This window comes from Myripristis murdjan, chromosome 24 (assembly GCF_902150065.1).
Source record: "Myripristis murdjan chromosome 24, fMyrMur1.1, whole genome shotgun sequence".
Lineage (NCBI taxonomy): Eukaryota > Metazoa > Chordata > Actinopteri > Holocentriformes > Holocentridae > Myripristis > Myripristis murdjan.
Genome location: NC_044003.1, coordinates 14,396,601 through 14,420,656, shown reverse-complemented (window position 1 = coordinate 14,420,656; position 24,056 = coordinate 14,396,601). Strand labels below are relative to the sequence as shown.

Sequence of the window (24,056 nt, the reverse complement as noted above, 5' to 3'; positions counted from 1 at the left end):
CCCGTTAATAGTTGGTTTGTTTTAGTAAAGTTTCACATTATTAATCTCCTGGCCCTCAGAGTCCTATTTGTTCATTCAACAGAGAGCGTTTCAACAATAACAAGCCCTATGGCCTTTCCCGGCTCAGCCTCAAAACATCTGACATCACGGGCCGCTCCATCCAAAACAGACCGCAGCGCTAACATCGTGAAGAAGTTCCCTCACCCCCCCGCCAGCTGTTTACAAAGTTACTGTACAAGTCTGGACAGGTCCTCTTTGATGGTGGAGCAATATGGCGGCGAGCATGTTTTTTGTGTGTTTCAGTGGCGATATATGTGGTGCAGTGTGTGTTACGGTTTAAGACGGATCATAAAACAGCGGTGTAAGCCATGTTGAACAGACATTCTTCATGATGGTGGGTAAGGAGCATGTTGAAAACCTCATCAATACAATGGATGACACAAGGGATTATCTGTGTTTATGCTATCTGAAACTACAGTACGCTGTAACAGAAAACAGATGACCGAGATTGTGGTCAAAAAGAGGGTAAAACGTTAAAATGTATGTTCCGAATCTTCGAGGCCAAGGCTTGTGTTGAAAAGCTATTCATTTTGATAGAGGATTTAGGGCAGACCCTTTCTAAGAAGTGTTTTGGCTTTTCAAAGCGATACTGTTACAGGGCTATAATAGAAAGCCATTTATTAAATCACCCGCACCAGAAGAACAGCCAACTTTCCTTAGTTTCCAAAGCAACGACGTGTCACAAAATTGACAGAGAGTAGAGCTAAATCAATGTTTACTAAATAAACCTCGATTTGGAGTTAGAACAGTGTGTGTAGCGTGTCAGTGTCTGTGTGTGCATACCCGAAGAGAATGCGCATATGTGTGTGTGTGTGTGTGTAAGCCTAGACTGAGCCAGGCAAACATGCCACTCAGATGTACATTACTGGTCATCAGATGACAAAAAGGGGCTGTAAATGTTTCCATGGCTCAGCTCTGCTCAAATCAACTCGTAACACATCAGTAATGCACTGCTGCTGCTTCGCTCAGCAGCTTTAAGCAACAAGAGATTAACCCTTTGACAAACACATGGCCTTGTTGCTATGTGAATACCTTGTGATGGTGATTTTCATGTGTCTAGTAGGGCTGGAGATAAGAGAAATGTTTAGGTGGTGTTGGGTAGCTACACCATGGTCATGAGAACAGCCCACCAATCCATCCAAAAGTTTCCAAAAGCTGTGACTTTATGAGTTGTGATGTAAAAGCTGATGTCTGAGGATTTTGCAAATCTACGGTTATCATCTAGACATGACCCTTGGTAAGCAACCTAACTAGTCAGCAAGCAAAGCAATGATGTTGATACACTTCTATAAGACCAATGTGGTAAAAACAAAATAGTGACAGCTCAACAGACACTGTGAAAATCTGACATTATCTAAACATGAAATCAAATGAAATGCATTGATATGGTCAGTTCCGTGGCCAAAAACAGCAAAGACATTAATGTTTTTTTCAATTGTGTTGAGACTGCCTGGTGATAGTCTAGACTCTGGAGGCCTGCTGCTCTCAGTTCACAGCTTCCCAGGAGCTGACGACCTCCAATATGACCGCCAGAGGCCATTACATCACCTGAAAGCTCACTACACCAATGCATATAGACAGAGAAAGCTGAGCCATGGCCACTAACTGCTGTGAGACAGAAAATAGAGTGCAGTACAGTTTTTTCCCTCTCAGGGGCAGTGCTGAGCACCTCCTAAACAGAGTAGAATATATGGCGGTCAATGGAGCTAAATGCTATGAAATGATCACTACATTTGATTTCAGATATTTACAAGTAATTGGACTATTGCTATCACTGTTACACAGCCCAAAAGTTATAATGAAGACATATTTATAAGCTGATGTGAAATCAGTGGTTGGAAAACTAATAATTTCAGAAGATTTCCTCTCGCATTGAGGCTAGATAACGATGACTGTTTGCATAACAAGAGGCGCATAGAAATGTGTATCTCCTTAACCGGCATCTGGTAATTTTCACCAACACACTGTGAAAAAGTTATGGAGCGCTGATTTTATGGGAAAATCCAACTGACTCTAGGTCGCCCCCTGGAGGTGGCCTCAGATATTCTTGTAAGCAGAATACCTCATTGTATAGGCTCTCTGATTACATGGTCCTCAATAGATGGAGAAAATTCCACAACTCTTGGTGTTTGTAGAAAACACTTTTAAAACACCACTGAATAAAAAAAATATGCATTGTGGTCGAGATACAAAACATATGTGTTTTCTTAGTTCTTGAATAGTTGAAATACTTTTAGATAACAGTTTTCATCTGACAGTAATATTGTACTGTATCATATATATCATATGCATGAATGTATGTATGCATGCAAAGATCCAGACACATGCACAGAGTGAACTCTGTGCTCTCTGTTTTTCTTTCTGTCTTTCTCTCTATCTCTGTCTCACACACACACACACACACACACACACACACACACACATACACACATCACTGTCAAATTGAAAGACAGACCTGAAACCCTAGCAGAAGGCATTTGCTTCATGCCAATTAAACATTTAGTACCAGGGTTACATGGTAACATACAAAGGGGAGGAGAGTGGAGAAAAGGAGCGATGAAAGAGGCAAGAGCAGGAGAGGCGAAGAAGTGAAGTGCCATAGAGGAGGCAAAGAAGAGAGAGGAGAAAGTCAAGAATGCTCTCCAAAACTGTCTTTTCTTTTTTGTCCTTGCTACCATTTGTATGCTATGAACAAGTGCCTTACAAATGTCATGGGAATGAGGGAAAGAGAGACAGAGAGGAGAAAATCTTACTGGCTTTTGTACTTATGCATCTTATACAGCAGGACTTTTTTTTTTTTTTTTTTAGTTTTAGTTTAGCACTGCGGTGTGGTACTTTCCCCTTATTGGCATTTTGTCACTGTATAGCCTAGAAAATGGAAAATCTGAAATTTGCTGTTTCCCATACTTTCCTCTACAAGCTGTATTCATTTGGAGGGCTTAGAGTGTACAGCCACTCCCACCTTCAAAAAACTGGCCTAATCCTCCAAATACTGGTCTGATCCTAATGGGACATCAACTGATGCCGACTTCATGCATGTAGGCTGTCATCGGAATCATCTCGGACACATTTGCCTGTGTTGGACACATGTCAAAGATTTAAGACTCCTCCAGCAAAAGACACTTCAGGGGATGTTTTTAACAGATTCTCGTGTTTCCTTCAATATTAATACGATAAATAATGTGCAGCGCGAATATCATTCCGAGTCACAGTGGGACGGCAAAGGGTCTGTAAGAAATAAAAGAAGGGATTGATTCTTAGAAGAGGAGAAGAGCGAGAGAAGATTTGAAAGCGCTCTTGGCTAAGGTGACTGCGAGTTAACAACAAACAAATGGGCCGGGGAGCTAAAACTAATGACAGAGCTGAGTGGTTGGGTTTTCAATTTGGACGTAGCGTCTAAATTTAACCCACAATTGTTTCCAGGCTCAGGAGAACCGGCATCCCACCCACATATGAAGCAGACACGAGATCAGGGGTCTCGTTCACTTTAGTTTCCCATCAATCAGCTCGGGCCGTGTCCCTTCCCAGCATTACATCATGGCATTCCTATTCTGATTTTAACAAGCCAGAGAAGTCATTTGGTATGCTGGCAGCAATAGCGAAACCACGTCGGGAATAATCAGGTCCGAATGAACTGGAGTAAGAACATTCGAAGTTGCTCAATACCCCGGGGTAGTAATCCCAGGGTGTAAAATCACGTTTGCATGCTGGGGTCACTTGCATTCGGTCAAATCAAACTCCTATTGAGTGAAGCCGGCTATTGTTAAAGACCCCTTTTTTTGCAGCAATGAGTTCCACCCACGGGGATTAATTGTACCAAGAATTACAGTTCTCATGTTGTACTCTGAAAATGACCGTGTCGGGGATATTATGGATTCCCCCCACCCACTGCCATGTATGCCATCACAGATCCCAGCTATGAATGTCATAATGTAAACACTGCTTCTTTGAATCCCTTCACATTTGCTGTGCACATTTATGATCATTAAAGGAAGAATCCCACTGACCCGTGACTCTTTCTCTAGCCAAACTCATATCCTGCTTTTGTTCACCTGGTTTTCATGTGCTCAAGTTTTATTGTGTGTCCTTCATATTATTTTAATTTATTTTCATACTTATGCATATGCCGTTCTTATGTATTTCATTTTTTTTTAATGCGTGAAATTAATTTTTCCTGTTTCACCATGTTGTGCTGGTGATATCTGCACATCATGAAAACATGCAAACACGCACATTTATATGTTTCTGTTTGATATGTTCTGGTATTTTCTCATTTCTTATATTCTCTTTTCTTGAATGTATTCTGCCTCCAACTATTTTATGCCACAATAACCAAGTTTCCCAGTAAAATCAGTAAAGTGTCATCTTTTCTCACCTTAAGACTGTGGTTCCACTAAGATGTTTTGGCAACAACAAAGAAATCCTTGACTTTCCGTGTTAGCTTTACCAATAACATTATCACCTTCTATGTATTTATGAAAATAAATGAAACATAAGCATTACAATTCAGTTCAGTTTTGACTTACTGTCTCTGTGATTTTTTTTTTTTTTTTTTTGCTCTGGTCTGTTCTTAATTACCATTGCTTGATTAATGGCCTGCTTTGTTTTGAAAAAGATTTTTCCTTTCAATGGAGTTGCCTGTCATGCTAAAACACACAGTCAATTACTGAGTTTCCACTGAGTGCAGACTGTTTCTTTTGAGAAGTTTGAGAAGTCACTGTAATTACTGTAAGGAAACATAAGATCAGCAGCCTCTGCTGGCCTTTACACTGCATTTCACATTATGTGCAATTTTCTTTGCAGCAAAAAGGGAGATTGCTTTTATGGAACAGACAGACAGGTAGCACAGGTAAAACAGATAGATTACACTTCCCAATGTTTTGTACTGGGTTCTGTCAGTTTCCTATTAGATATAATAACGGCTCAGCTATTGGACACTTAGCTTCAAATTGCATTTCAGTATTTCTGTCTACCTCACTTACGACTTTCAAATATATCCTCACCTGCACATCTCGCTTCTTTTCTGTTGTTGATGCGTTTCTGCTGCTTTGTTTTATATGTGCAGATAAATAAAAACTAAAATCTAAAAGGAATGAGAGGCCAATGGAGGCATATTCAACATGTTTTTCCTGCTTTAGTGCGGCAAAAGCATTAGGATTTAATTTTAATTTTAATTAATTTTGAGAAGCAAGAGCATCAACAACCCCACTGGTGTGAGACAGGGGCCACCAATCATTGCTACCAGTCACTGTGACCATGTTCCACAGTTTGTTTATAGAAATTATACCAAGGAATTATTATTATTATTATTATTTTTTATCAGTGATATATTAAAAATAGTACATGTAACACCTGTTAATTACCACATAAACAGTCTAACCTGCACCCGTCTGGACCTCAGAAAAGACAGCCACAGCTCTTGCTTTACCTTCCAGTATGGTGAGGTTCTTCAGGGCCATGGAGTGCTCCCAGTCCTTGAGGCGCAGGTCCTCTGTGATTGTGTTGAGGATCTCCATCTCGTTCCTCAGCTGGGCTTCTGTGTGGACGTGGGTCACCCACAGACTGGTGGTGTCTTCTGTGATGTTGCTGATCTGGATCTGAGGAGAGCGGGACATCAGCAGTGACAGAGTCAATGTGTCAGCAGCAGTGTCCCGCACCAACACAACACACTGTCCACTTAGCCTGCCACTGCTTCCAAAATTTCATGAGCAAGATGTCAGAAGAGTGAATGGGCAAAAACAAACAAACAAACAAACAAACAAACAAACAAAAAAAAAAAAAACAGCCGAGGTCAGCTGAACTGTAAGCATCCCCGAACCTGCAAATCCTGGATCTTCAAGTGGTGAATGTTTATGTCACTGCTGAAGGTATGATTGACAGCTCCCACCGTCCAGTTAACCTCCTCCAGCCTCTCTCTGAGCCCACTGACCTGACCTGAGGTGTCCCTGCAGATCAAACAGAAACAGCATCAAACAGGGCTTTCTTCCTTTGGCTTGGTTTTCCAAAAGGGATACACATATACCCACAGACATGCACATGCACTTTCTGTTGTATGTTCAATACATCTGTCATTTCAAAGGAATTGTTGCAGATTTTTGAACACATTCCCTTTTTGTATTTGGCACTAATGAAGCATATAGGCTGGTTTCATTTCCTCCATTTTCCCTGTTTTGGACAGGCGCCTCCGCCTCTTAATCCCAGCTTCAGTGCAAGCAATGGGGACAATCCTGATACACTGCAAAAAACGCAGTGTACATTTTTGTCAACACTGATGCAATACTATAGCAGTCTATGTGCATTTGAGTGGTTATATAAAAAAAAAAAAAAAAAAAAAAAAAAAAGGTTTTATTGCTGCATTCCACATTTTGTGTGATTATATTCATTGCTCTGCTCTGGCAGCGGTATATGTGCAGACCACATCCACACATTTATATTCATGCTATATACAGATTGTAAATATGCAGTTGTTGTTTTTTTCAGATGTTGATATTTTTATGATTTCTCATTTCCACAGTTCTCTTTGCTGTTTTCATAGCTGCGCAATTGTTGGTTACCCATAAATACCACCCATTTGAGCCGCTGTAGCCTGCTTCTGCAACAATACAATTTCCCCATGGGAATAATTGCTGTTGCATCTTATCTTAAAGGTTTTGGGATTGAGCTTGCAGTATAATGCATATGTGTGTACCTGAGCAGGTGGTCCTGTTCGCGAAGCCAGGTGGAGGCTCGCGTCAGCTCCGCACCAAAGCCTGTCAGGTTCCTGCTGGTGGAGGTGCTCAGCGAGGCCAGCCTGTCGTCCAGCTGCACCAGGTAACCCTCTGACTGAAGGGAGTGCGCCTGGATGCTCCTCAGCTCCACCTCCAGGCCCTGCAAGAGTAAAACAACAGGTCTGGTAACATCTCCATTGCTATCATCCTTTGGCGCCATTACTGTTAGTAATTATCACAATGAAAACTTGGAAAATCACAAGTAGCTGTAAATGACAGCTAGTGTAGATGAAAAGGTCATTTTATCTAGAATAGTCCACTAGGGAAACCTTTTTTTGGGGAGAAGCAGAGTTAAGTTCCCTGTAGTCGTGAGTTTGGTGTTGAGATTCATCACATGCTTTAGAAAATTTGACATTGTAAATGCTGTTTCCAATAGTTATGTATTTTGATAAACTCAAAGTAAGGGGAGAAAGTATTTGTAATTTTTTTTTTTGAGCTGGTTTAATGTTTGACTGCATTAAAAGAAAGAATAATATTATGTTGAATGAGAAATGAAAATAAGATGAGACTCTGAATAATTTAACTTCAATCTGACATTTATAGGGAGGATCACAAAAGTAACAACTTACTCTCAGACTGAGATGACCATTTCCAGAAATGATAGTACTGAAAGTGAAATAGGTGCAAAATTCGATTCAGGTTTCTACATTGAGCACTGTTCCCCACCTTTGACTGCATGTATCGTACCTTGATGAGGATCTCCAGCCTCTGCAGCCAGTCGCTGTGGTTCTGGAAGAGGTTCTCCAGCTTCCAGATGTTCTCCAGCAGGTCAGCCTGCATGGACGCCTTGCCCAGGGTCTGCTGGAGCAGCTGGGAGCGCTCCGACATCTGGGTCACGTTCTCCATCAGCACCTCCTGCCGTTCTGAAGAAACCTGGGAACGTGAGACTGGGAAGGGAGAGGGAGCGAGAGACATAGAGAAAGAGGTGAGTGCTGGGTCATTCAGGGATTTCATTTATCTAAAACCTCTGAATGAGTTGACTGATGATTGACAAGACATCATAATTTGATTGGTGGAATAAATTATTAGATTAGTGTCGGCTTAGACCAACCCCATATTTTGAAGATGAATAGATGATTTAACAACCTCCTCTAATGTTGAAAAATCATATGTATGAATTAAAATAGTCACTTTTAGCCGTTGCATGTATTGTCTTGTGATCTTGTGACCAAATATCTTGTGGTTATCAGTTAAAAGCAGTTTCCAAAGGTTTTTCTTTTTTTCATTGTGCTATTATATCACTGTTGAGCTTTTTTGAGTCTTTTTTTTTTTTTTTTTTTTTTTAATATTTATGGCTTACAAAGCAAGACATTATCTATGGTTTTGTTGCTTGGTGGATCAAGACTTCATTCAGCTAAAAAAAAAAAAAAAAAAAAAAAAAAAAAACCCATACTATAGTGTAAAAAGATATGCAGTGGAGGTAGAATCACTGAGTAACTCGCAATACAATACCATCAAGATATTTTATCCACGATAACAATGGTACAGGAGATAATCAGCTATGATCTATCACAATATCTGTAACTGAGAAACACGACAAAAAATGCAGGAGGAGTTATTGTGCTACATTGCATTATCGTTTATTTATTGTTACACCCATGATACTGTATATATATGCAGTATATAACACATAAAGGGAGCCAGCAGGTCATGACCAAGTAAGTTTGTATTGGCAGTGAAATACGAGGCACAGGACAATCTGACCTACGAAAGAACTTATTAAGCTGAAGCATCCCATTTGTTGAGAGTGAACATATTGGCAGTGACCCTTTCTTGTCTTGTGTTTGGCTTTGGTATAAAGACCAGTTCTTTCCTCTTCTCTCTTTTCCTGACTGTGCCTAATGAGAAAAAGCTCCTCAGCGTCATGTTCTGTTGGGGACGCGTTGCGTGGTAACAGCTCGATAGTCCGGGAGATGTTTTGAAACCGAACCCTCAGCGTTACGCCATGACGGCATGCTCTCTGTAGATCAGCAGGGACCCATGTGCTAGAAAAAAGAAACAACAAAAAAAACGCCTGCTGCCTCAAATAGAGAAGAAGGGAATGTTTGGGAAATGGAAGGAAGCAGATAATTCCCTTCACACATGCTCTCTGACACGCTGATACCCCATGACAGTCTCATGTTTCACGCTCGCTGCATGTGTGTATTTCTGTTCCTGCGTCTCTGGATGCTTGCGTCTGTGCCTACATGTGCTTGCATCGAGGCCAAGAAACATCTGAATGACTTCAGTGCAAGAAAAACATTGCAAAGCCGCATGGCTGCACACAAACCATCTACACTCCCCGCTCATTATGTGTGTTAGGGTTACTCCTAATGATCTGAAACACTAAATAAGCCCACAGAGTGATCTTAATTGCTAAATGATGGTCTGTCAAATGCAGTGCATTTTCGCACACACACACACACACACACACGCACACACACACACACACACATGCATACACGCACACACACAACACCAAAACATGATCAGCTCGTATAGAGGTTCTCAAAGGTGCCATAGCCTCAAGAAGAGGAAGAAGAAGAAGAAGAAGAAGAAGAAGAAGAAGAAGAAGAAGATGAAGAAGAAGACGAAGAAGAAGAAGAAGAAGAAGAAGAAGAAGAAGAAGAAGAAGAAGAAGAAGAAGAAGAAGAAGAAGAAGAAGAAGTAGGAGGAGGGAGGAGGAGGAGGAGGAAATGAATTAGAAGAAGAAGAAGAAGAAGAAGAAGAAGAAGAAGGAGAAGAAGGAGAAGAAGAAAGATGAGAACAAAAACAAGGAGATGAATTAGAAGAAAGAAAAGAAAAAGGAGGAGAACAAGAATGAGGTGATGAATTAGAGGAAGGAAGAGATTAATTAGAAGAAGGAGGAGGAGTGGGGGTGAATTAGAAGAAGAAGAAGATGAATTAGAAGAAGAAGGAGAAGATGAAAGAGGAGATGAATTAGAAGAAGAAGGAGTAGATGAAGGAGAAGATGAATTAGAAGAAGAGATGAATCAGAAGAAGGAGGAGACGGTGGAGGAGATGAATTAATAGAAAAAGAAGGAAAAGAAGAAGGAGGAGAACAACATCGATTAGAGAGACAGAAAGAAACAGCTAAAGAACAGAGGGTTGATTTAAGGTGATGAACTTAACTTTCTCATTCTCATCCTGACTCTGTCCATCTCTTACACTGCACACACACACACACACACACACACGCACACACACACAAGACAGCCTTCTGCTTCAATTTCAAACAACTACATCTCACTGTGAGTGTCATGAAGCTCATAACCCTGCTTGCACATGTAAATACAAAAAACTATTACATAAAACTTCCAAGATTCAGTTTAACAGGTTTCTCAGTTCTGATATACAGAGATGGGAGGGGGGAAAAGATGCAAAGAAAAGAATAAGGAAAAAACAAGTTGGATAAAGAGAGCTTGCTTTATAGGGTAGATTGTAAATTGTTGCTGACGTGTGAAAACCTTGCAAATCTAAACTTGGACTTTACATCAGCTGGAGCATTACATGGTCCTCTATGGGTTGAGAAAACGTCACGGTCGTTGGACTTATGAAACCCTTTGAAAACCCACCGGATAAACTGAAAACTGCGAGCAGGTCAAGATGAAAGCGAGGCTGTTTTTCTGAGCTGCTGAAACAATGACATTTGGGAGAAACGAACTCTCAACTGAAAGATATTTAAGAGAGAAACACTTTTAAGGGTTTTAAGGTTAAATGGGGAGACTGACTTTTTCAGCTGTCCAGTGATTCACAACCAGTTTTTTTTTTTTTTATTATTTGTTTCACTTGTACCCTGGCTGTGGATGGTTTTGGCTTTGGATGGTTTTGGCTTTGTTTCACAATGTAATTATGGAAATTAGATTAGGTTACATGACATTACACTAGATTAGATTAGATGAGTTTCAACTTCAACGATTCCCAAGGGAAAGCAAAATATAAAATTGAGGGGCACTAAGCATTCCCATGTCAACATGAAAACAACTGCTTACAATATATATGTGAATGCAAAACTACAAAAAACACATTTAAGCTTTGCACCGTCTATGCAGGCAGCACAAAATGACAGAAGAGCACAGTGAGACCAGAAATGAGTGGAATATATGACAGAAGTTCAGTATTAGAAAATAAATACATGCCATTCAGCACAAATAGAAAAAAAAACATGAGAATATGGAGAAAAAAAGATGTGCAAAATGTATATGTTTAACTCTATGATACTAGATTTTGTATTTAAATGCATAATGCACAGAGGAAGTACCTAAATGTGCCAGCACACGTTGGAAAAAAAAAAAAAAACTTTCTATCTATATACATTGTCTGTCTATATTTACAGTTGTAGATAATATATATGTAATTATTTCCCTGAATATTCAGATGTGTTGACTTTGCTGTGGCCATTGTTTGGTGCACTGGCCATGCATTAAACAATGTTAATTTCTACAGCTGTATTCACATTCCAGCTGACAGATTTCTTTCCGTCCTGTGACACAGAGTCATGTTTATTAGTATAGTGCTATAAGAAAAAAAAAAAATCCACATGGATCTTTTCATTTCAAATGTAGCCCACATCCATATGAAACTATAATTCTGACACATCTGATCCATGAACTGTCGCTGTCATCAAGCTCATGTGTTTTTTACATCAGTCTCCATGGGACAGACCGCTGTTGTCATAGCTCTGAATCCATTTGAGCAGAAAAATGTGGAGGACAATGACTCAAGCAGCCAGTGGTGGAAGTTAAAATTTCATTAGTATTTAGTGAGACGCCTCCGTTCAAATAAAAGTAGGTGGGGTGTGTCAAAACTGACCGCATGCTGGTCATTACAGGGTGGAGCTCTGTTCACATTGACATCAGTATCAGTCATGCTTTCAACAATGAATGTGAAGAGTCGGACAAAAAAAAAAAAAAAAAAAATCAACACTGAGCACTAAGGCCTGCAGTGTGAATGCAGCCGCTTTATAGCAGCAGGGTGAGGAAGAGAGAAAGCAGAGTCATAATGCACTTTTCTTTCAGTCATCAGCCCTCATAATGTCATACTGCTACTGAGTTATGTCTCGAAAGAGGAGCAGCTTCTAATGTGTGTGTTTTGCGACATTGGGGAGTGGATGACGAGGAATAGACTGAAAGACAAGCCGTGCACCTGACAAATCCATTTATAACTTCTCGCAGTTAAGGATGGGAAAGCCATCTCTTGTCTTGTTCCCCCCCTTTCCTCCAATTCTTTCCTCTCCCTTTGTTTACACAAGCACGCGCTCTCTGTCTCTCTCTCTCTCACACACACACACACACACACACAGGTGATGGCGTGATGGAAACGATATTCAAAACAGATTCGTTGTATTCCCAAATTCACAGCTTCATGGTATTTGAATTCTCTAGCGAGATTCTCTGGCGAGAAGAGGACACTTTATCCATCAATGTATCATATGTTCTGGCTCAATATTTGGCTCGGTAAGCCAAGCCCAGCACAACAGCTGGGCCTTAGGATGCAATGTGGATGGATCCTGCATTACTGCCTCAGCCTGCAGATGGTTTCTCTGATTGAGCTTTATTCACACCACTGAAGTCATTCTTGCATTTGGATCATTTTTTTCAACATGACAGCCTGACTAAAAGTGAGAAATACTCAACCTCACTACCACTCTACAGTGAGGTTGCAAAAGTTGAAATCAGTAACTCCACTCGAAGTGTAATCCACAGGCATTTCATCTCACAGCTGGTCTAGGCTCGGGATCTTACCAGAGCCACAACGGAGAATGGCAAGCTGCTTTCTGACTGTTTGACATATTTAAAAGTTCATAGTCCCACTATTTGTGGCATCAACAAAGACTGGGACGAGTGCCGAATAAATGATCAACTGAGAAAAAGTGACTTTTGCATTGTAAATTTCTGAACTGATCAAGTGAATGAGCAATGTGTTCTTTAGACCCCGTACTTATACTCCATGACACAATATAATTTTTACATGCTGTACTTGACTTTAGGCCAGGGTCTGGTGCCGTTTTTCCATACACAAGTGCTGGCCTGGCTCTACTTGTTTTGACCTGGCGTGAAGGCCCAGTGTGGATTTGTGTGGCCTTTGCAACAGGGCTGCCTTCTTGAAGGTGTGTTTATAATGAATGGTGAAACCCTTTCAGACAGCTGTAGACATGTTGCATAGTTTTTCATCATTTTTTTTACCAGCGCCCCACAAGAGTGTTTTATTTGTTTTATTAACAAGGCCAACTTGAACTCACTACTTCACATGAACAGTATTAGTGAAACTAAGAGATTTGCTGAAAAATCAACTATGATACAACTTTCACAAGTATAACTGCATCATGTATTATCCTTTATATTTGTTAGCGCTGGCCAATAATATATTCCATGTTAAATGACTGATACGTTAATGTGATTATTAAAGAAATACATTTTGATTTTGCATTGTGCTTTAATCTTTGAACATTTGAACATTTTCTTTGTCAAATGTCTGATCCACTTCCTAGCTGAACAGACAGCTCCTACTAGGTTGTTGTGCATATCTGAGGCAAAGAGACATACAGGCTGGGTTGTGTTTAGGACCAGAAACAGACACCAGGCTCTTTCATTTTCTGTCTGAACCAAGGATGAGAAAACAGACAGTTATCAGCCAGACCCCCGGCCCCGACCACACACACACACACACACACACACACACTCTGTCCCGCAGTGTCAAAGGAAGACCCTAACACTGTCCTCAATGTCTGCCTTTGTCTGGCGATCTGGTTGCTGTGTAGAATAGGATTATTGTTAGAGAGTTTGTGACAGAATCATTGCCCTGAACAGTCCTGACAGATGAAAACGACGTTGAGGAGGGCCATTCACTCTATTCTGTAATAAAGTTTGGATAGAAAAACAATTTTGTCTTGGCATTGGCTTGATGATGACGCATTTTCAAGTTTTCAACATTAGAACTAATTCAGATTAAAGGCTTTTCACAGACAACCAGTGTGACTGTGACTTCTGTCTTTCTTCCATTCTTCCTTTTTTTCTGTCTTTCTGCTAAGGCAACCTGCTTAAGCCTATCCTATATAAAGCCTACATAAAAATAAAGATTCAACAAATTCTTTCTCTTGTTCATACACATTCACACACACACACATGCTCCCAGTGGGACAGACAGGCTTGCTGGGCAGCATCACGGGAGACAGCGAGAGAGGACAGAGGGAAGAGTATCAGAGCTGCATTCCTTAAAGGTCAAAGCCAAAGCCAAAGCCAACACCGTGGCTTCATCTGTCTTTTTATCTGCTGCTTGTGCAGGGGTGGGTGGGGGCTGTGGTGGGGGCTGGGGGACATAAACCTGTGGACATGAGTAAAAAAGAGGTTGTGTGGAGTGACAGAGCAAATCCCAAGGCCCCTAACTCTTCTAGACATTTATAATGTTGCACTTCTCTGTAAAATCCAATTAAATCAACTGAATTTTTTTTACAATCACACTTAACAGACTAACTAATTAATTAAGTAACTAAAGCTAATCAGAGGACAGTGGCAGCATATTACATATACTACAGGCTGTGTTTTCTAACATCAGCACATTTCCACAGTTTTTATTCATATGTTATTGTTCAAAGATTTTATATGTTCTTACTGGCAGTTGTGTTTTGTTTCATACCTCCATCTTTTGGAATTTATAGTCCTATATTTCTTTGCTGCTGCAATTCCAAATGGGAATCATTAAAGTTTCATCTAAACGGATACAGTCTAATTAGTGTATGTCAGCAGTATGAATGTAGTAGTCGGCCTGTGCAGAATCACAACATGTTGCAGTGCATTTGGGCCTGTTTTCTATCAACAGGGAGGGGTGGGAAGTGCTGTATTAACAGAGGATTTAGGTCTCTTACTCTCAGACCCTTCCCTCCCTCTGAATTACAGGCCTTTCATAATTTGTCCTTCTGTCGTGTTAAAGTGTTGTACAACGCAAAGGCCCTGCAGTGCTCTGCTTTCTGGCCCTGCACCCATGGTTACTAATCTCCCTGTTTAGGTCTCTCACAGGCTTTTTAATAAAGTTACTTAATAGGATGTGTGCGTGTGCGTGTGGGTTTCTGTTCCTGCGTGTGTTACCAAGGGAAAAAATGAGCAGCGGCTTCATTTAGCTCTCATGGTCCCTGCCATGACAAACAGACTTACTGAACGCCTGAAGTTATTTACACTTCAAAGAGACATTTAACTTTGGGGCAGTATAGTGCACAAGGCTCAACAGGATGTCCTGAGGAGCTGTGGTCCCAAACATTTCGTCCTTTCACCTTGGAAACCACAACTAAAACTAAAATTTGATACATTTATAATGATGAAAAGATAAAACTTTTGTTGATCCCAGTGGGAAATTGACTCTTTTTGTCAAGAGATTATTGAGAAGTTTCAGCTGATGTAACTCAATTAAAACTTTGCCATTTCAACAATAGTTTACCGAGTAGAGATGGTTAATCATGTCTGTGCTTTTATTGATTGAACACTGATGATTTCACCACTATTAGTCTGATTTATTGTTTGGATAACTGACTGCTAGTTCACACACCTGATTTGTAAATTATGGGGATGGCCCATTAGTCTGAAGGCCGTCATCTCAAAAACAAACGCTGCGTCATACAATAGTCCAAAAAGGATTAGGGGTAGGGTTATTCCAACATTGTAAATTTGTGGGCGATAGTAAAATCGCGTGACATGTTGCTTGGTGTAAGATCGGAAAGAGCCTACTAAGGGTAAACGCCCCGCTGCTTCAGGACCATGGACAGGGCCCGCAGTCATCGAACTCCAACAACTCCAAAGTGTGTTTTTTCAGAGAAACTGGCATTATATTTTTGAGATAAAGGGCCGTCGGACTAATGCACATTCAGTCCAATGGGACATTTCTTGGACTATTAGGGTTTTGGGTTAAAGGGCTGTTGGAACAACGGCATGGCAAATTAGCTGACATTGCGTGGCGAGTAGCAAGTAGTGACTGGCAGTGGATATATTTTTCAGCTAGTTTAAAACGAACTACTTGTTAATAAAAACCTAGACATTCCTTGATGTAAGTTTGAATGGTGCAAGCCAACTTGCCACTAAGAGTTTGGTGTGGACTTGACACACAAACCGATTAACAGAGTTACAGTTGGTGCCACCCTACCCAGCAGTTTAATTTCATCAACAGTTACTTAACTAAAGCTGAGTAGCTATAATGATTTGTTTTGCTAAACTAGTTTGCTAGATGTTTTTGCCAGAGTTGACCGTTCTCCAGCACTTTCTGTTTCAGTAACTAAAATTTATTCCACCTGACAATTCATTTACTTGCAACTTTACTGAAATTGATGCACCATTTAAATCGTTCTTATCTTCTTTTCTTCTACATGTTAGTATATATTTAGCCATTACTTGCACATAATCAATTTTCCACTGGACCTCCATGACAGCGCCAGACACGGCTGATAGGAGACTTGAGACACAACTACAAAGCTTCAGTCGGCCTCTTCCTGTGAGCCGCTGACCTTTCCACCTCCGCACAGACATTCATCGAGGGAACAGATCTGATAAGCGAGTGAAGCGGGGAAGGTGTTGACATGACATTCCCCATCCCAGCACATCTTGTTGGAATTAATTTTTCCCAAAATGTATCAGACTTCTCCACTTCTCCAACCCAAACACAGAAACAATAAACAATCAGAACAAGCAGGGTTATTTTTTATTTATTTATTTTTTATTATTGTTGTGTTTGGTCCAGAGAATAACTGGGATGACTTTGCCATCCTGAATGAGGCTGGATTTAGACCACAGCTCTGAATGAAATACTTTTCAAATGCCAATACATGACTAAAAAAATTATGCTTGGTCCCATCGAGGGGTGTAGTGGCGGGTCACCTCTTGAAATCTGAAATAGTGTTTGAGTGTTTTGTTCACAGCTGCATGTGCTACATCACTTGACAATCTGTTGAATAAAAGATCATGTAAAAGTAAGCAGCTGTCAGCCCTGGTGTGCAGATATAAATTGATTATTGGGACAAAAAGGTGTAGGTGGGATGTAACTGACAAATGAAAGAGGAGCTGTATTTTCATTCAAGCTTATAAGTAATTTTTCTGCAAAGGAACAGCTCACTTCTACTGATTGAAATAACTTCAGTATATAGTATGAACAATATGAGCTAATTCTAAAATAGCCAGAGAGGAATGTGATGTGACATCGGAGGAGGATGAGAGAACCAGCAGCCTGAAGAAATATCAAAAACCTCTCTGTTCTCTGTACAAAACAGTCGATTTACCATCTATCCGCAGTGTGTGTGTGTGTGTGTGTGTGTGTGTGTGAGAGAGAGAGAGAGAGAGAGAGAGAGACCCATCTCATCATGCAATTGTAATGGACCCACACCAACTCTCTCACTTACTGACTTTCTGACAGCAGCCATTTCCCGTAACCCTCAAAGAACACAAACTCAAATATTCTGACCACATCTGTCACTGGTGTAATTGTATTTGTTTGTGTGTGTGTGTGTGTGTGTGTGTGAGAGAGAGAGAAAGAGAGAGAGAAAGAGAGACCAGTCACCTTCACCTAGACAGGCTGACCAACATCCTACTTGAGTTTGAGGGATTGCCAGGGGCCGGAAGGAGGGAAGGAAAGAGAGAAGAAAGAGTCTTTTGCGAACTGCAGACCTGGGCGTCTTCCAGGATGAACGAGAATGAAATTACAGGACCTTAAAATCCGAGACAGAACAACCTGTTTTTCTTGCCTCACATCAAAAAGTGACCATTAGATAATTTCAAGCAAAGACTACAAAAGACTAGGGGTTGCTGCAGCATGATGTATGTGTATATATACTGTATATATGATAAGATCATATCAAGCATACGCAATATACAACAGATGAGAAAATATCTGAAAATACGGAGATGAGCATGAGAAATAACCAGTTTTCATTTTTTAAATGTGCAGTAATAAGCCTCTGAAAAATTATTTTTAATGCAGCCTTTCTCTGGCTTTATCAGACAATGATGAAACAGGGCACCATCAAAAAGTAAAATATTCTGACATATCATGAAAATTCAGATGACTAGCCGCCTCATATGTCATCAAAATTTGTCTCACAACGTCAGTGCCGGGGTCAGCATTATGTCCTGGTGTCTTTTGATGAGTGTGTAGTGTGATGCTAACAAACACGCATCAAAACAGTTTTGAAAAGAAAGGCTCCAGAATCTTAACTTATCTGAGCCTCACCTTCATCATTCAGTCAAAGAAAAGGCAGTGCCACGACAGCCTCTTGTCTTTACCGGGCATTTCTCAAGTCATCATAACAAACTGAGTAATTATTTATCTGAAAAGTCTGAAAAGTCGAAACGGCTGACAAGAGCGAGTGATGATGAAGTGTGCTAAAGAGACTTGGTCCGTGAACCTTGGAGTTCATGTGCACCTGAAAACTCAAAACTTACCACTGCTGGAACAGGAACAACTAGTGTAGATCAGGGAGGATTGAACATTAAAAACAAAATTTCAGCACCTGGCTTTGGACGGGTTTTGGATTTCACTGGAAAAGAGGTAACCAACACTTTCAAGCAGCGCCATCGCGATTCTGGTTCTCAAATGTACGTTAGAGTACTACAGGGGGTATGTGAGATAACCAGCCTATGCTACAATAAGTGCAATACAAATATACTCAGTATTTCCTCCAGGTTTCCCGAAGGTGTCAAATGTGTGTGTTTGTGGTTTAAATCTGCTGCTGTGGTCGTCGAGCGAGGACGTTTGTACACTATCATTGGGAAGCCATACAAAAATAAAAAATGTAGCAGTGATACAACTGAAAACGAGAAGAAAGAAGTGAAAAAGAAGCAAAAACAGGGCTGACAAAATATCGTCAGTATCAGGTTGTTGTTTCAGACAATAATGTACCTCTTTAGGCTTTTTTTGTTGCAATTTTTTTGCTCTAGTCGGAGGGTACCTGACTGAAAAAATATTAAATAGGTGGTTGCTTTACTGAAAAAAGTTTGAGATCCACTACTGTGTGCCATATTTGTGTGAAACGAACTTTTGGAGCCTAACTTATATCAAGAGCAAGTAGAGGGAGTGACGGGCGGTGGCCTCTCCATCCCTGCCAGAACAGGGTGGCGACCTACATCGTCCCAGGCTCAGGTTGCCCAGTTATGGTAAGTCACATTTACACCACACCCCTCTCAAAAACCACTTATGGTGTGTGTGTGTGTGTGTGTGTGTGTTGGCCTTTTGACATTTTTTAATACATTTTAAACTGGGGTAACTTGAGATTTTGCCCTTTAAAGAGTGATGTTATTGAAAAAAATGTTGCGGGACGCTGCTTTAATGCAGTGATACGGGTCTATGTATAATGGAACAGGATATTAACAGGAAAGCCATCTAGTCTCGTTTGCTTTGTGGGAAATTACCAACACTGAAGCTTTAATAATGATAATGGGGACCAGCGCACACAAAACATCTCAGACTCACATGAAGCAGGGTTGCCAACTTAAGCCATCTGGCTAGAGCGAGATGTTCATGTTACGGCCCTCAGGCTGTGTATCGACAAGAACTTGGTGAAATGGTACATATCACGATGCAGGGGTTATGATTCAGTATATTGCAATAATGTAGGCAAGGTGATATACTGCATTCTCTCAAAAATCAAACTTCAGGAAAACTGATATCTAACGGTCAGGCCTTTAAACACAAAAAATGAACCTGCCACAAATCTTTGCATGTAAACAATTAATTAAAAATCACTTTTGAGAATTGATACAGTATCACAAAATATAATAACATCATACTCAAGTGTATCGATACTTTCTTACACCCCTACATGGACCATCATTTTCACTTCATCAACATTCATTTAAAGCATTCCTAAACAACAAATTACTGGCCGTCGCTCTCTGTTGTCTGCAAACATTGCCTCCACCCCTTTCAACCTCACTCTGAATAACTTATAACCTTTAATACACAATAATCAAAATATATGTATTTTACAGTCTGTTGCCATTTAAGAGGGAAACGCCGACTCCACTTTTTCAAAAAATTAAAGCAACTATAAGACACCGTCTAATTGGTTAATTTCATGCGGAAGATGTACGTTTTTAAGCCACTAACCATTTTCTTCCCATGCCAGCTCTGATGAAATTTGTTTGGACTTTATTTGGCTAGGTTTTGCACTACTTACGACTTATCTTAGCATGGCCCTCCTTTTGGTAACAGGCTTTATCAGCACTTTAAATGTCCTGTTTTGGGTGTGCGATCATCATCATTATTATTTCATTCACTAACTTTGTCCTTCAGGAAAAACAGTCCATGCATTTTAGAGCTTATAGGTCAAAACATTATTGATATAAACTTTATTAATCTTCATCCAAAGCTGTGTGTTCCATGCCACAATCGTCCCTCCGCAGGCCACCCCATCTAAAAACTCCTGGATCCGCCACTGTGTTTAATGGAAACAAAACCAATGGGTCAGTGATTTTGTTGGTGCTCCCTGTTCAAACCTGCTTACCAGGCCTGGATTCTGCTGAAGTATCGACCACAATCTACCGCAGAGGCTCTTGACAATAAAACAATCCATCCAAAATCTGGACGGTACATTAAACAAACTACAACCCACAACAGACAATAGTGCACGCTGGCTTGCAAACAGCACGGCCGGTCCAGACCAACTGCAGTGAAGGAATGTATACTTTGCTTGTTTAGTAGTGATAGTTTGTTTTTCTTGTAGGTCTGGATGGAGCCTTTGGCCAGAGGGAAGAAGGATAAATTCATTAAAGACGAGATGACTAGAGAAAGGCACTGTGCTCCAGCCCTGATGTTTTTTTTTTTGTTTTTTTCTCAGCATAGTTTTCTGTGTCCCGGTAGCACAGCCAATCTGACAGGTAATACAAAAGGTTATAACATTTCCAGGAAAGAAGTTAGAGTTTAAAAGTATGGTGTTCACATTAAATATGATCATTTTTTGAGAGAAATATTTTTTACAGTTATTTTTGCCTCGCACCTCCTTGTGAGTGAATATAGAAAACCCATGAGATTTAAACCAGCTCTTCTAGGAAAACAACTGACAAGGCTAACTAAGATCCAACATGCTCAATTCAGGGCCTACAAGACCAATCATACGTCAGTGTTATTTAAAAAATAATATTCCTTTTATCCCTTTTGAAGAGGAGCAACTTAATAATCATTTCAAGCCTGCAAGGAGTTCCTAACACCCAGCTGTAGCCTAGCAGCAGGAATGTCCGTGTGAACCGGTGGTGGAGTTTGTTTGATTTCTAACCCCGGACCTTCTCTGATGTGACAGAGATCAGAGTGGGGCTCCTGCTGTGAGATGTCGGCCGGCTGAGTAGATGTGTGTGTTTGTGTGTGTGTGTGTGTGTGTGTGTGTGAGAGAGAGAGATGAAAGCACCTGCTCTCTGGCTCCTGGTGGGGTAACTGTGCATTTCCTGTAGCAACGCTGGGGGGAATTTAAATGGGATCAGCTCGACTCTCACCAATAACGTACGGGTCAAAGTTTCTCTCACTTGCTGCCTTTCTGTGCAATAATGCCATAATAGCTTGCTGTCTATCACACTGCATATTAAGCCTAGTTTTAATTATTATATTAAATAATTACAGATGTACCAGATCCAGTCATTTTCAGCAGTTCTGGATCCAGCTGCAGCCAAAGAAAATAATACTACTTGACAAACCTCCTCCCTCATGCAGGTCTCCCGCTACTCTGCTGGAGTAGCTGGAGTAGTTTTAATTTGTTTGATTGTTTTTATTCATTCTACTGTTTTAACTGTTTTGTTGTTTTATTATCATTTATGTTCAGCACTTTGTTTCAGCTGTGGTTGTTTTTAAAGTGCTATATAAATAAAGTTGAGTTGAGTGTCATTTCTCCTGATTTTCTCTCATGCTTTGATCAAATTTCACAATCTGCCTGTGTGCTACATTACCAAAAGTGCAGGCTCCATGGATGCCTTACTGGCACGTTTTAGGGGCTGAATCCCGAACCCAGTATCTGGCCGGATCTTAAAAAAGTGGATTCAGTGCATCCCTACAAATAACTTAGTTATTGATAACGCAAGGACAGAGCTGAGCATGATGTTGTCCTCTGAGTGCACCAAAGTTGCAGAATTTTATCACAAAGGCCACCGGTTTACAGCACTCATAAAAACATACCAACGTAAAAATGTAAAAGCACATCACAGAAACATGTATGCAAACAAAGAGGTAGAGCACGTGTAAAGCATTTTAGTCCATTTCAGCCGTGAAATTGAACCATGCTTTTGCCTTCATTGTGAAACAGCAATTTAGGGTTGATTTCACATGATGAGAGACAGGAAATTGCATCTAGGCAGACTTATGGTCTCAGCTTAGCTCTTTATAAAAAAAAAATATCCAAGATTGGAGGCATCCCAGCAAAATGTTTACTGTGACTGGGAGATTAAGGTTCACGGTGAAAGACAGGCACAAACATCTTGCAGCATTACAAAACACACAGACTGCTGGAAACAACAAATGACTGGAGAAACCAGTATACAAACAACTGCATTATCAAATTTTCTGATGATACAACCATATGCAATTACTTACTTACATATTTACTGACAAAAGATGTGGTTACATTATGTTAACAACTCTTATCGGGGGGAAACTGCGATATCTTGCTGTAGGGTGTCTGTGGCAATTTCTAGTATACAGCATTTGTGCAGTGGAGACTAGGGGAGTGTGCAATATTTATCTGGGACCGTACAATATTCTTGGTGTGTATGTACTTGTATATGGATCTGTGTGTGATGCTACTTCTTTACTGTAGTTTGATTGTACATGTAAACGGATACATTGTGTGTATGTGGCAGAGGCCCACCAAGAAAGTCATGAGTGCAGCTTACAAAATGAATTCAACACAATACACACAGAGAGAAACCACCATAGAAAACAATATGCACAATATGCCTCAGTCAGAGCACATATGACCTGTAGCTTTAATCCCTTGTGCAATGAAATGAAACAAAAGGCCGAACAAACCAACGCCTACACAGTTTGTTAAAGCAGTAATCTGCAAGATCCTTCTTTTTTTCTGATTTAGTGACACCTTTGGTGTTGGACTCTCATTCACTGCACTGTGACAGATTTCCTAATGCTGAAGTTTGAGTTTTGGTAGGTGGCACATTTTTCTTTGTCCGATCAACCGTGGCGGCTATGACTGCTCAGTTCTCCTGCTATTCACATACTGGAAATGCAAAATGCATCCGCTCCTGTGTGGCAGAAGATTATGATTTTCACTTTCATGTGATGTATCACCACTGTGTTATGTCAATCGGTGATGAGAGAGCAGCACAAAAGACATTTATTTTTATTAAAGTGTTGTGGATTATTACTTTGGGGACGATCTCTTTGTGTTCTTCTGTCCCAAACCATTTTTTAAATTATCCGTGCTGTGATATCATCGCTTTAACACAGCTGGAAACAAACAACTGCACAGCACTACCTGCTCCCATAACTGTCCGCTGAAGATTTTGTTGTACTTCACTTTGCTCCAGTGCAGCAATTAGGTAGATTTGACCAAACCACCCCCACCCACCCCCCCTTGCCCCAATCACCACAGTAGGTGGTTGTGTGTGTGCGTGTGTGTATGTACAAGACTTGAGCACAGCCTGCCATGAGTCTGCTGTTGCTTAATTAGTCTGCTAGTAAAAAAGAAAAAAAAAAAAAAACATTTAGAGAACTAATTTGCGTGCCTGCTGTTGTGCTCTTGAAATCCCCAGAGCGTTAAACCCCCCTCTCCTGCAGATTTATAAAATCACTTTAGCTGTTTTGTGGAGAGCTGCATCGGTGAGGCCTGCTGTGTTTACTTGTGCTGTAGTTATTTATGCGCCCCGGTGTCCCACTTTATTGCATCTAATGATTTCATCTGTCCAAGGGCAGAGCTGAAGGCGAAAGGCTCTTGGTGCTCTGCATCGTTGCAACCTAAAATGGCATATTCCCTGACCTCAGAAATTCAAGGCCATATAGTTTTGACATTTGTTACTAGAGAACTTTTATTGCAGCGACTTTACCACATCTTAGGGTTTGGTGAATGAATGATTTTAAAACATACAAATATATACAGGGTGTAAGAGCACTAGGATGAAGTATTTGTGGAATGTCTTTATACTTAACTGTGAAATCTTATATAATAAAAATCAAAATGCTAATTAGCTGAGTTTCCATGAGTAGTAGATTATAAGGGAGAAAATCAGGGGAGAGAGAGAGAGAGAGAGAGAGAGAGAGAGAGAGAGAGAGAGAGAGAGAGAGAGA

The 24,056-nt window shown here is 40.5% G+C and overlaps 1 protein-coding gene across 1 annotated transcript in view; it reads right to left on the bottom strand.

Moving 5' to 3' along the window:
* scara5 (scavenger receptor class A, member 5 (putative)) overlaps positions 1 to 24,056 on the bottom strand; it is a 90,157-nt gene that overhangs the window by 39,515 nt on the left and 26,586 nt on the right. The window contains exons 4-7 of the mRNA XM_030047738.1: positions 7,515 to 7,714; positions 6,749 to 6,927; positions 5,879 to 6,005; positions 5,489 to 5,657 (exon numbers count right to left, since the gene is read on the bottom strand). Coding sequence (XP_029903598.1) covers positions 5,489 to 5,657; positions 5,879 to 6,005; positions 6,749 to 6,927; positions 7,515 to 7,714 — 675 coding nt within the window. The remainder of the gene's footprint in view (positions 1 to 5,488; positions 5,658 to 5,878; positions 6,006 to 6,748; positions 6,928 to 7,514; positions 7,715 to 24,056) is intronic.